The sequence below is a fragment of the Crocodylus siamensis genome, chromosome 2 (genome assembly GCF_052110815.1).
Source record: "Crocodylus siamensis isolate JL-2025a chromosome 2, ASM5211081v1, whole genome shotgun sequence".
NCBI classification, from domain to species: Eukaryota; Metazoa; Chordata; order Crocodylia; family Crocodylidae; genus Crocodylus; species Crocodylus siamensis.
Genome location: NC_143396.1, coordinates 248,161,401 through 248,175,822, shown reverse-complemented (window position 1 = coordinate 248,175,822; position 14,422 = coordinate 248,161,401). Strand labels below are relative to the sequence as shown.

General features: G+C 43.7%; 1 protein-coding gene across 3 annotated transcripts in view; it reads left to right on the top strand.

Moving 5' to 3' along the window:
• The window catches only part of SNX6 (sorting nexin 6), a 48,163-nt gene that overhangs the window by 20,720 nt on the left and 13,021 nt on the right, over positions 1–14,422 (top strand). For 2 of the 3 annotated variants that reach the window (XM_090033590.1, XM_090033591.1), the window contains 3 exons: positions 9,336–9,411; positions 11,584–11,623; positions 13,966–14,052. In XM_090033590.1, coding sequence (XP_089889716.1) covers positions 9,336–9,411; positions 11,584–11,623; positions 13,966–14,052 — 203 coding nt within the window. Of the gene's footprint in view, positions 1–9,335; positions 9,412–11,583; positions 11,624–12,123; positions 12,166–13,965; positions 14,053–14,422 lie in introns of all 3 variants that reach the window. The other variant, XM_090033589.1, reaches the window with a different exon arrangement.

Sequence of the window (14,422 nt, the reverse complement as noted above, 5' to 3'; positions counted from 1 at the left end):
CCTTGCTGACCTCGTCCTCACATTGGTGGCCCATGTTCATTTTGGAATTGATATGACTCCAAGATCTCTTTCTGCCACTGTGCTTTCAAGAAGGGAATCCCCCAGCCTATAAGTATGCTGCTGGTTCTTCCTGCCCAAGTGCAGTACCCTGTACTTGTCAGTATTGAATCCCATCCTATTCACATTTGCCCATCCCTGTCACCTGTACAAGTCCAGTTGTAACATGTCCCTCCCTTCTAGTGTGTTCACCTTACCCCAAATCTTGGTGTTGTCAGCGAATTTGAACAGGGTGCTTTTCACCCCCTCGTCCAAATTGCTGATAAAGAAATTGAACAGTACAGGCCTGAGGACCAAGCCCTGGGGGGACTCCACTACCCATCTCCCTCCAGGTTGACTATGACCCGTTCACCACCACTCTCTGGGTGTGGCCCCCTAGCCAATTTGCGTCCCATCTGACTGTGTAGGCATCAATGCCATAGTCACCTAGCTTTTTAATGAGAATGGGGTGGGAGACGGTGTTGAAGGCCTTCCTGAAGTCCATAAAGACTACATCCACTGCAACACCTGCATCCAATGATTTTGTGACCTGATTGTAGAAGGTTATCTGGGTGGTGTGACAGGACCTGCCTTTGATGAACCCATGCTGGTTGCCCTTCAGCATCCTACCTCCTGCTGGTCCCTTGCATATGTGCTCCTGGATAATTTTTTCAAAGAGCTTCCCCAGGACCCTAGAAAAGGGTCAATGTGGTCTCCACTTTCAAAAAAGAGAGGAAGGAGGACCCAGGAAACTATAGGCCTGTTAGTCTTACTTCAGTCCTGGGGAAGCTCTTTGAGAAAATTATCCAGGAGCATATCTGTGAGGTACTAGCAGGGGGAGTGTATGCTTATGGGCAGCAACATGGGTTCATTAGAGGCAGGTCCTGTCAGACCAACCTGATGGCCTTCTATGACCAGGTCACAAAATCCTAAGGTGACTGAGAGTAGATTCAGGCTAGATATCAGGAGGCAGTACTTCACAGTCAGGGTGGCTAGGATCTGGAACCAACTTCCAAGGGAAGTGGTGCTTGCTCCTACCCTGGGGGTCTTCAGAAGGAGGCTAGACAATCACCTAGCCAGGGTCGTTTGACCCCAGCATTCTTTCCTGCCCATGGCAGGGGGTTGGACTTGCTGATCTGCTCAGGTCCCTGTAGTTGCCTGGGTCCTCCCTCCTCCCTTTTTTGAAAATGAGGTCTACATTGGCCTTCTTCCAGTCTTCTGGCACCTGGCCAGAGCACCACGAGTGCTTGTAAAGCTGTGCCAGGGGCCCTGCGATGACCCCTGCCAATTCCCTCAGTCCCTGGGTTGGAGAACTTCTGGACCTGCTGATTTGAACACATCCAGCCCCTCCAGAAGTTCCCTACCTTGGTACTCCCTGACCCTAGGCCTAGCGGAGTCTCTCCTTGAGTCTTCCCCCACCAGGATACAGGATGAAATCCTGGTTCCTACTCAGAAAAATGGAGGCAAAGAACTTGTTAAAAAGGTCTGTTTTTTTAATCTAGCGCAACCACCAGATTGCCAAGCGTATCCTGCAGGGGCCCCATGTTGCCTGGTGCCTTCTTTTTGCTCCCTATGTATTTAAAAAAGGACTTTTTGTTGTCCTTGATCCTTCTTGCTAGCCCTAGTTCTGTCTCTGCCTTAGCCTTCCTAACAGCCTCCCTACATACTCTTGCAATGGAGGTATATTCCCCTTTGGTGATAGCCCCCTCCTTTCACTGGATGTATACCCCCTTTTTGGCTTTCAGACATTCCTGAATGCTTTTGGTGAGCCAAGGGGGCTTTTGAGCACTCTTACCCCTTTGACTCGCATTGGGACTGTTACCCCTTGGGCTTGGAGGATTGTCTCCTTAAGGAACCACCACTTGGCTTGGACACCTAGTTCCCCTACTCTTTGGAACTGCAGTGCCTCTCCTACCAATCTTCTCAGCTCATTGTAGTTGGCCCTCCTGAAGTCAAGGGCTACTGCTTTGCGCTGGATGGTGAATTCCAGTAGGCGATGATTGCTATCGCCTAGGTGGTCGAGGACCTGGAGTCCCCTCACCAGGTCATTGCCTGTGGCCAGGACCAGGTCCAGCAAGGCATTCCCCCTGGTGGGACTCTGGACCTCCTGGGTTAGGTGGAGGTCTTGTATCCCAGCAAGGAACCTACGTGAGCAGTCAGACCTGGCTGACTGCTCCTGCCAGCAAATGTCCGTGTAGTTTAGATCACCCATGATGACCACGTCCCTTGACTTAACTGCCTCTGTGAGCTGACCCAAGAATTCCCGGTCCAGCTCTTCCCCCAGTTAGGTGGTCTGTAGTAGACACCCACCATTAAGTCCCTTTCCCCATGACCCCCTTGTATTCTGATCCAGAGTACTTCAGCCTGCCCCTCCTTTGGCCCCATCATGTTAGTTGAGGACATGTGCTGCTCTTTGACGTAGAGTGCCACTCCCCCGCCTTTCCTCTCCGTTCTGTCCCACCTGTATAGTCTGTGGTCCCTAATGTTTACTGCTCTATCATGTGTTGAATCCCACCAGGTTTCAGTGAACCCTGCTATGTCTGGGTTTGTACCAATTATCTGGAGGGCGAGCCCCTCCTGTTTATTCCCCATACTTTGAGCATTAGTGTAAAGGCCCTTAAGGCCTCCTATTGGTGCATGCCTTCCCCCCTCCCCCTGGATTCCTAGGACTGTCCTTGTTCCTTACCTGGGTACCTCTTGTGCTTGTACCCTGTCCTGGCTGGAAGGTGTCCTCCTGTGGCCCTACCCCCCAGCAAAGTTAGTTTAAAGCATGCTGTATGAGATCAGCCAACCTGGAAGAGAAGACACGCTTGCCTTTAGGGGAGAGGTGAAACCCATCCCACCTGAGTATGCCCCCTGCACAAAAATGCAGGTTGTTGTCCAGAAACCCGAGGCCTGCTTGCTGGCACCAACTCTGAAGCTTCCAGTTGACCTCATTGATGCAGACCTCGTGACGCCGTCCGTGTCTACTTACTGGGAGAATAGAGGAGAATACCACCTGTGCCCCCGTGTCCGTGAGCTTGGCCCCCAAGGCCTCATAGTCTTTCATGATGTGGTCTGAGTTGCCCCTGGCTGCGTCATTTGTTCCCATGTGGATTAGGACCATGGGGTACTAGTCCAAGGGTCGAATGAACGCCAGGATCCTCTCTGTGACATCCTGAATCTAAGTCCCAGGCAGGTAGCAGACCTCCCGTGCCATGGGGTTGGCTCGGCAGATAGGACCCTCCGTTCCCTTCAGGATGGGCTCTCCAATGACAAATTTCTGTGCTAGTCACCAGTTATAACTTGTGAAAATTTACAGTCTTGATAGATGTTTAATCTTCCGTTTTGCTATGAAACATGAAAAGGAAGAGGGCCATCTTTTGAATCCTTACTGAAGGAAGAAACACTTGAAAAATGTGTTGTGTGATCTGGTAGAACTGGAAGGCATGTTGATACCAAAGATTCTCTTGGAGTGAGTTGCTGCTTTGAGGTCTGGCAGAAGTGGCGTTGAAGTCCCTGGTCCTGTTCAAATTTGAGATGATAAAGTTTGGTGACAGGGGTGCATCCTAAAGTAGCACTACTTCTCTAGGAAAGAATTGGGGAAAGGACTATCTGCATTTCTTTGCAGCTAGCTAGCTGAGAGGAGTTTAGTCTTTTGAGCATGTCCTCTGCCCTGGGAAAATGTTATACTGTTCTGTTTCCTCAGATGTCAGATAGACACAAATATCTTTTATAATCAAACATCAACATGAAGATTTCTTGGACTTCTGAGACTTCACATCTGTGGGAACTTTATTGCTGAAGGACAGCATATTGGTCAAGGCTTGAGGGTGTTATTTCTGACTTGAGTTATCCAGATTCTGTTCTTGTATATCCTGTGACAGAGATCAGAACTTCAAATCCTTCATCTCGGTATCCCAGATCTCTTGTTTCAATCAGAGTGAGATTCTTCACCCAAACTTCTTAAGTCCTTTTTAATCTCTGTGCTAAATCTCTGGATTGCTGGGAACTCTGTGTTGCATATTTTGTAGAAGTCCAACTGTATGATTTTACTACTTAATAAAATGGGAGAACTTATCTTGAGCAGCTTGGAATGGAAGTAATCTTCATCACTTGTGGTTTTGGGCTTTCTGCTATAGCTTCATCCAGCAGTATGGCCTTCTGTCCTCTAATGCATAAGGTGTCTGTTCTGCTTGTCTGCCAGTAATCAGGGCTTGCTCCATAAACCTTCTGTTTGAGCCTCCTTGTAACAAAATCAGAGAGTGGTATTTGAAAAGCTCACTGGGGCCCTGGTTCTGATTCTGAGACATTCATTATCTGAAGATTACATTCTTCAGTTATCAGTACTAGGGGTTAGTGAGAGCCATGTTGTTCTGATCTGTCACAGAGATGAGCCCTGTGTCCCCAAACTCCTGTCTCTATCTTCCATTTTAATCAAAATCCCTAGCTTTCTTGTATTCTATTCATTTTTGTGCTGTCTCTAAAGCATGGCATCAATTTTTTGTATCGGGTCCTTGAGTACCTGATTAAGACTTGTGTAAGACCTGATATACAGTATGCCTGAAACAAGGTCTGTGCTACAGAATCCTTCCTTCATACTGTAATGAAGCACTATTAGAACAAAAATGGGTATTAATTTTCCTGTATTCTTGAGATTAAATGAGTCAGTTTTTTAACTTTATTTCTCAAAGGCTATAATGCAAAGGTCCAAGCTTATTGTCTGTAACCTTATCACTAGAGTAGCTATACTTCTCTTCCTTGGTATAAATTCATCTGTAAGATTCATAGTATAAAGTGAACAAAATAGCTATGTAAATATCGTATTTTTTATTAGTGTATACCTACACTTTTAGCGTCTAATGAAGTAGGTTGTTGCTTGTGAAAGCTTATGCCTCACTGAACCATTTAGTCTCTAAGGTGCAACCCTGCTCTACTTTCTGCCTGTACCCACAGTGATATGGCCTCTAGTTTTGCATATGGCAAGCTCAGGTGACAACCAGGAAAGTGGTGATGTGTTCAGTGACTGACTGATCCCATAAGCCTGTGTCAGTTGGTGCTTGATGATCACTACTCTACACTGAGCTAGCCTACCTGTGGCTTGAAAAACTAGAGCATTGCAGCTATTTAAGACAAACTGTAGGCAGCTGCTTGATTGATTGCTTTTATTGGGGCCTTTTATAACCAGGGATCCTGGTTTTCCCTGATAAATACCAAATTCTCTGCCAAAAAATCACAAATTCTCTCATAAAACCCCCAAAATCTAGTAAACCCCCCAACAGCCCCCTGGCCCTGCTTCTGCCTCTCGCTCCCTGTCCCCACAGCCTTGCTGCTGCCCCTCACCCTCCACCCACAGCCCTTGCTCCCCCAGCCCTGCTGGAGGGGTCCCATAGCTGCCAGGGCTGTGGACCTGGGTCTGCAGCCCCATGCCCCTGCTGTCCCCTGCTGCCTGCTGTGGGCTCGGGTGGGGTGGCTCCGTGCTGCTGTGTGCACTCCTGGGGGACCTGCACCCCCCAGATATGTACATGGGGCAGGTGCAGGCTGTGGGCTCAAGCTCCTGTCCTGCTTCCCTCCCCTGGGCCTCTGCAGCCCACTGGGCATGATCCGGCACAGCTGAGGACAGTGGGGCTGTGCAGGGATCTCCTCGCTGCTGCAAAGCCATCCCCCCGCTGCTCTGGCGACATGCCCCCTGCACCTGCCGCTGCTTTAAGAGGCACAGTCCTGTGCTGCTGCTCTCACTGCAGCCCCATGTGAAGGAGGGCCACCCATGGCCACATCCTGCTCCCTGCTGGGGCCCTGCAGCCGTGCATTGTGGCCCCAGGCCCCAAGCCCCACCCAGCTGGGCAGCAGTCCCAGTCCTGCCCAGCTCCCTCCCTACAGGGCCTCAATCCCCATCTCCCCACCTTACTTGCTGGAACTGCTCTACTTTGCAGGCTACCCAGGGCCATATGCATGAACATGCATATAGAGCCCCCTGTCCCACTGTCCTTACTCCCACCCCCCTTCAGCTCCCTGCAGGCTGGAACTCTGCCAGGTGGCAGGGAGCTCACTACAAAATGGCAAAATCCCAAGGTTTCTCTTGTTAAACAAGAAATCTGTGTTTGCCTCTGGTAAAAGGTAAAATCCACGATTTACTCTGTTTTTCCATGGGGAGTGGAAAACCCAGATCCCTGTTCATAACAATGTAACCAGCCTTAATTGGATGCTAACAGGGAGGTACAGCTGAGCTATTTCGGAGATAAAAGGTATGTTTAATTCCTCATAAGTGAGGCATTTAATTTAAAAATCAATAGCATGTGGCAAACTAACGCCATTTACATGATGTGAATACCTGTCCACATTAGGCAGTGACTTCTCAAGTGGCTTGCATTCAACCTTGATGTCCAGCCTTTCTCTACAAAAATGATTTTTAAAATCAGGTCTGGTACTTGCAAGAAAAGAGCTTTACTGGCATTCATGTGCATTAATAATGTACAGTAGAACTATCTTTAACACATCAGCTTAATTGGTTTAATGTTGAACCACAGCAACAATAGTTTTTACTTTTATTACTGTATTTACTTGATTGTAAGATAAGGTTCCACCCCATTCAACATGGGGAAAATCAAGCCTGGTCTTATAATCGCATACAACTTAACTGAAACCAGAAAATGCACAGAATGCTAGAGCTTTCTTCAATGTGCAGGGTCACTTGAAACTATTTCCTGCCTATGCCAAGTTGCTTTGGTACCTTCTGGCTGGAAACCCCACACAGCTCAAAATGACCCAGCAGTATTCCCATAGTGTGTGAGGTTTCTGGTCAGCATGTGCTAAGTTGCTCTGAGCTGCTGCCCCAGCGATGTGTGCTGGTGCAACTCATCACATGCTGACAGCTTGGGTGGGTCCCTTTGTGTGCTGGGTTGCTCCAGCACTAGCTGCTTGAGCTCTCAGAACTCAGTGTGTGACAAGGGACTCAGCATGAGCATGCCAGTGAAGGATCTAGCACAGAGTGAGGTTCCAGTCAGTGGTGCCAAGGGAACCAGCATACAACGAGGCACCCAGTTACAGTGAGGCAAGTGACAGCAAGGTACCCAGTAGAGGGGCAGGTGGCAAGGGAGCACTTAGCAGAGTAGCAGGGAAAGTAGCAGATTATAGGGCCTGAGATCACCACTGAGTGGTCAAAATTTAAAAACAGAAACCCATAGTAAACCCTGAGTGGCAGCAGGGAAACCCTCATGACAGACCATGTAGAAATGAAAGGAAGTAGCAATATAAATGTGAAGATAGCAAAAGAAATGAGGCACAGCTATGGTGCAGACTTTAAAATGGAGGTTATAAGGCAACAAATAATTGAGGCAGGAAGGAAGTATAACGTTACTGAATCAAATGTGTGTCAATGGAGACAATGAAAAGGAAAATGCAAGAATGCTAAGTCTACAGGGAGAACATTTGGGAGTCCAAAACAAGGTCGCTTTCCTGAAATTGATAAGCAAGTGCTCAAGTATGTTCAGGAATAAAGAAAGGAGGGAATGCCAATCATCCATGAAGCACTTTGACTCAAGGCATTGGAAATAGCAAAGAAATTGAACATTCCTCTTCAAAAATTCAAAACAAATAGTGGGTGGCATATCTGAATGATGTGACAGTGGCTTAGCCCTGAGATGAAGAACATCATTTGCATAAAAGCTAACATCAGACTTCAGCATACAACTTGTTTGATTCCAGCAGTATTTTATTGGGCTATGGAAAACTTGTGATTACCTGCTGGGCAAGATGGGTAATCCTGATGAGACCTACTCTAGTCTATTTTGATATGCTGAGTAATGTCACTATCTGTGAGAGAGGTAAAAAATCCATAATTCTGAGAAACGTAAGAAATGAAAAATCACAGATTACACTGATCTTAGTAGTATTGGCAGATCGGAGAAAATTGCAATTCAATGTGATTTTGAAATGTAAAACTCTGCCAAAATAGAAGTTGCCAGCAGGAATAGTGGTTAGATGCCAGGAACAAGGATGGATGTTAAGTGAACTGATGAATGACTGATTAGATGTTGTGTGGAAATGGAGACCTGGGGCACTGCTAAAGAGAAGAGGAATGTTAGTGTCAGAGAGCATTTAACACTTGATGGGAAAGCAAAAAGTCAATGAATTATGATCTTGTAGTCATGACATCTCAACTACGGGTATTGGATGTCATGGTGAATAAGCCCTTTAAGGACCATTTACAATGTTAATACTCAGACTGGCTCTTGGCAGGGAACCATGTACTTACACCTGGTGGAAAGATATTAAGAAGCCAACCATAGCACTGCTTTGCCAAAGGATTCCAACTTATTGGGGGAAGATATCTTCAGAATCTATTATTAAAGACTTCAAGAAGTGCTGTATATCCAATGCCATGGATGGAACTGAAGATGATGTTTTGTGGGAAGATGAGTGAAGTGTGAGAGTGAGGATGCATGCGAAAGTGACCCAGTCCTAATTTGCCAGATCTAAGAAGGCAGTAGCACTCACCAAGTTCTGAACAAAACCTAATGTAAATTAAGCATGAAGTCATGTTTGAATTTAATTGAAGCTAATGTTGAATGTATGAATGTATAATGTTGAATAATTGGTATTGCTATAGTTTTTGTAGTAGGTCTGTTTATAAAAATAATACCAAATTAAATTTTTTCCTTGTGTAGAATCTAATTATTAGGGGTTCATCTTAAATTCAGGTTTGTCTTCAAGTTGAGTAAATATGGTAATTAAAATAAATGTTTTATCTGTAAACCAGCAATTCTGCCAGATAAAGGTTTTTTGAAAGAGTTAAGCCAACAAAGCTTATTAATACCTAACAAAGTACCACATACAGGCAGTAAGTTGTACCCAAATTCACAGCTTCTGTTCAAATTGGTGAATTTAATACATTTAGGGATTTATTTTTCAATGCTCTGACAGTGATATTTTCAAATGGATTTATTTTGGAGTACAGTCTCCAATATAGAACAATTGACTTCATAGGACACTGCCTCATATGAAAGATAAGACTCATCTTTTGCAACATAACACCTTTGAGATGTTACTCAATAAAAACTGTATTAATACTTAATGACTTCATGATCAGAAGGACAAGCCCATTGTGATCTTCCAGTCACCTTCCTGACCTGCATATGACACGGCCAAATTTCACTTAGTAATTTTTGCAGCAAGCTTATAACTATTATTTGAGTTTGGGGAGACATTTCTTTAAAATCAGGTACTTTTCAAAAAGAGAACTGCATGCTCTTTAGAATTTTTTTTAGAAGGAAAGAATGAAATGTTGAATGTAAGCCTCTTCTTTTTTTTTTTCTTTCTAGATGTTGCGGATGATTATAATAGAATTGGTTCTTCATTATACACGTTAGGAACGCAAGACTCCACAGAAATATGCAGGTAAGATTCTGTTAATTGTGATAAATTACAGGACAAATTGCTACACAATTGTGTGTAGCACAAGTGTGTCAGTTGTGACCTGCCTGTGTCCATTGCACTTTGATTAAAAAAATGAATGGCTGTATTACTCTTTTATATCCAAAATAGTAGTTTCTTTCTCATCCTTGTCCATGTTTCATTTTTGTATTGTGAAAGTCTTTTAATATCACAAGAAGTTATAAAAAAAAAAAAAAAAAGCTGTTTCTTGGAATATTTAGGATTATATAAATAATAATTTTAAAAAAATGATTAATAAATGAGAAAACGGAGCAGTCCTCCTAAAACAGGAAGAGACTCTGAAAGTAAAAACATGATTTTAAAATACACAGCTGCTTTTGTACTTATTTGCAAAATCATGAATATGTACAAACAAGTATGGATACATCTGGTGTGGAAACATTTGTGAATACTAGCTGCATGGAGATCATGAAAGATGATCTCTTAAGGCCTGGCTACTTCACTACTGGCCATGCCTTCTGTGTATTTCATTCCTTACTACGGGGATGTGCAACCTCTGCTTGTACTGTACATACTGTGCAAGCCATCCCTGCACCATGGGTGTGTGGGTACCCCTCCTACAGTCCCAGCACCCCCATGCCCTGCATGTTGCACCACATGGGTCCCTCTTGCTGTGCTACACAGCAGGTGCCCTGCTGTACTTTGTCAGTACTGCATTGTGCAGGGCCCCACGCCACGTAGCTGTGGGCTCCCTCGGCCCTGTCACCAGGGGTGGGGTTAGGCATCAAAAGCTGGAAGAGGCAGGGGGAGCCCAGAAGCCCAGGCAGCAGAAGCTACGTGGAGCAATGTGGTGTGCAGCAACCAGATCAGGAGCTTGGGGGCTGCATGTTAACCCATGGGGGGCCTCATGAGGCTTACTGGCCACCAGTTGGGCAGCCCTGTTCTGTTAAGAATTGAAAACAATATATGTGTACCTGTAGAGACTTCTGCCCTTTCAAGGTTTTAGTACCATAGTCCGATGTATTGAGCAGTGTAGTGGTACTTTGGCCTAATTGAGTATGTGGCAAACTTAAGCAATTAAAAAATGTTAGGGAAACATTTTGAAAATAGCAGCGTAACTGGACAGATAGGACTTGAATGTTACTGCAGGGAGGCGGATCTCTACAGAAAAGTTAACACTGGTGTATTTGTCAGGTCACATCAGTTCTGGTAATGCAGCACACCACTAATTGTGGTGATAGGTCTCCTTTGCTTTGTACCAAATGTTGACTTTTTTGATCAGTCTGTTTAAACTCCAAATTGCAGCTGGCAAATTGTTTCATTTATGACTTGAGGCAGTCTAGGTTCCTGGCTAAATCCACTGAGAAGCTTTCCTTCTTTACGTTGTCTTATCCAATGAGGATGTACTGTGTTTTGAAGAGAATTTTGTACAACAGTTCAGGTTTTTATACAAAGCAAAGGCAGTCCTTGAGCAAGTGTTCCCATGTTTCTTTTTTCTTTAAAGAAATAGCAAACCATAGTACCATAGTATCTAATGAAGTAGGCTGTTGCCTGTGAAAGCTTATGCCTCTCTGACAAGGTTCTTTGGGTGAATCTGATACATTTTATTAGGCCAGCTTAAATAGTTGGAAAATTTTTGTTGCAAGCTTTTGGGTTTAAAAACCCTTCATCAGGCTGAGGAAGTCTCTGCAGTTGTTGTGTGCTCTTCCTGGATGGAATGAATAGTAAAGCCAGAGGTTGGGCTGGGTTTTTTTAAGCCTGAAAGCTTGCTAAAATTTTTTTACAGCTATTTAAGTTGGTCCAATAAAAGATACCAGATTCACCCAAATAACCTTGTCTGCCTATGACCTTAGACCAGCACAGCTACAACCCATGCCTCTCTGAACTGTTTAGTCTTTAAGGTGCTAACCCTGATTTACTTTCCTGTTGAGTCTTAGTTAACTGTGAATTCTTACATATAACATTTGAGCAAAAAATGCAGTTTCAGATGTATCACAAGTTGAAATCAGTCACTTCAGTCTTCCAGGATTCCTTAAATCATAATCAGTTGCTGAGTTGGCACTTCACTCAGCATAGGTCCTATTCCTTTGATTTCTAAAGGAGAAATGTGGAAGTGCATCATTAGACTTGCATTGTAATGAAAACTTTTAATTGATCATGCATTTCCTTCCCTAGATTTTTTCTGAAGGTATCCGAGTTATTTGACAAAACAAGGGTACGTATTATGAAATCAGTTCTTACGTGAAAAGTACTGTTTAATTGTTCATCCTGGTGTACGCCATGATTTTGTACAGCTGAAAAATACTGTGGTTATCAATCAGTATCATGGGGTTAATGGTTCTTTGATCAGCTTTTGGAGGGTGTTTTATGCCAAGTATTTGTCATGGATGATTGTAAAGAGGAAAAGAAGTACAATTAAAATCCTAATGAACTACATTATTTTTTTAACACACAAATGTTTAATCTTTGAAACCAGTATTTGCAACGATTTTCTAGGCTGTATGTGAAACGGTATAGTTACCTCTTTTTGGATTTTGGAGGAATAGTTTATTTTACTGGGTAAAAATATTAAGAAGGCTTTATTATAAAGCTGCTTGGTTAATGATATCTGATAGAATAGAAACTTTCTCTTTAAACAGGGCTTTCTTTAAGCCCCAACCCCACAAACTATCCCATGTAGGCAGGCTTTTGCACCCATATGAAATCTCTTTGCAGGATCCAAGCTTTTCTCTGGAGTCAAGATCACTTCTTGGGGAAGTGAGTCACAATAATGTTGCTGCTTACTAATTTCTCTGGACTTTCCAGAGTCTTGTCTACTCTGCCTTGTTTATTTGCTTTGTCTGAGTTGTATCTTATAGCTCTGAGCACTCTTGGAACAAATGTAAAGAAAAAATTATACTTTTTAAGATATCTAAAGTAACTGCTATGTGCACAGCAAAATGATTGCATGTGAATATTTAAGAAAATTAAATGAGCAAGAATAGTTAACATTCTGGCCCAAAATACGAGTTTCTCATTTGAAGGAATTAGATAAGAAACTTCCATCCTCTCAGGTTTAAATTTAACAATAAACTAGCAGAAATTTGTGTTGTCTCCATATCTTAAAAGGATGATTTGTATTTAAAACTGCGTTACAGGAAGATAGTGATGTTACAGGGTAGATTTGGAGGCAGTTGTGACCTAGAACATAATCTAATAGTTTGAAGGAAATGTATGCTAATAGGACCCTGAAAATAACTACATACTATAAATGAGAATACTTTCAAAACCTATTGGTTTAGCCAGAGAATAATAAAACATTCTAGAAGCAGGAGTGTTTTCAAGTGGATGTAGTACTATGTTCTGTTACCTGCATCTGGCTGTAATAGTACACTAGGGACCCATTTTATTCAGGACATGCATTGACTTGATTTACAGCTTTCTCATAAGTTAGTTTTGCAAGCAGACCTTTTGAACACAGACACAGATGTAGTCAAAGGTGGATGAGTCACTGAAGTAATATTTAGTGCTAAAGATTTACCAATTTGACCTTTCCAGACCATTCATAATGGAATTGGTATTTTTTGGGAATGTCTGGACTTAAAATAACTGGAATGGAGTTTAGGATGAAATGTTTATACTCTTGTTGAGATCAACAATGTCAGTATTTTCCTTTTTGAGGCCTTTTGTCAGGGGTTCTCAACCTCTCACCTGTGGGCCAGGTGCAGCCCATGGAGCCTTGTTATCTGGCCTATGGGCCTCCTGGGTTGGGAAAATTTTGATGGTGGGGGAACAGTGGCCATTAATACAGCCAACCCTTCCCCCTGCTTGTTTCCCCCTCCCCTCACCAAATTCCTGAACTCCAAGCCCTGCATGGGCAATCGGAGCTGTGCTGCGCCCCCTTTTTCCAGCAAGGCTAGGCCATGACCCCACCCCTCCATATTTGGATTGGGGCTGGGTTCAGCCAGCCCATGCCCCCTTCTTCTCCCTGTGGGGCTGGGTTGGGGCCAGTCCATGCCTCCTTCCTGTGCCAGCTGTAGGGTCAGGTTGAGCTGGGCCATGTCCCCTTTCCTCCTCAGAGGACTGAGTTAGGGATGGTTCATGTTCCCATCAATCACCTTCCCCCACTCCCTCCATGGGTCATGGCTGGGGCTGGGCTGCCCCCATCCCCACTCTAAATGGCCTGGCAGTGCCCACTGCACCCTTTCTGGGTGCTAGATCAAGACCACCTGCCGAATGTGGCCCATGGGGGGAAAAGGTTGAGCACCACTGTACTTGAATGAATTTGACAATTTTCCACCTTTTGTTCTAGTATCCTTGAAATTGGGAACACTAAAAAAAACAGGCTTTTAATAAAATACAGCATAGTTACTTGGTGTTAGCTTTTTTTAAATACAGATGACTACTGAATCATGCCACACATGGAACATTTGTTTTATTTTTTTAAATGTCAGTGTCTGGCAGGTACTGTTTATTTTACTACTTTGAGAATAGTTTGTTGTACTAATATCAAAGAAATGAAGAAAAGTGGAAGTCCAGTTATACTGTCACATTCCTTTATTTTATTTTTCTCAACAGAAAATAGAGGCCCGGGTTTCTGCTGATGAAGATCTTAAACTTTCTGATCTTCTGAAATACTACTTAAGGGAATCTCAAGCTGCTAAGGTGAATTTGCTGTGCCTCGTTTTTAGTGAAGTAGTGCATTTTATGAAACAGCAGAGATACCGAAAGCAATGTAAACTGATACTCATCCAGTGAATAAGCCAGAATTTCCCATCTTGATTTCCCTCCCCAAAAGCGTCACATTAGAACTTTGATTTTGAGAAGTAATAGTAGCAGAATTTCATAGCAGTGTTTGTTATAGTATTTGTTCCATAGGGCATTATTTCATTAGTGGAGTTGGAAGTAATGGAGGAATGACTTGGGTAAACAACAGACTACAGGCAGTCCTCGACTTTACAACATTCGAATTATGACGAATGCCACTTAGGATGTTTATAAATTGACACCCTGTTTCAACTTTTTGACATCAGTT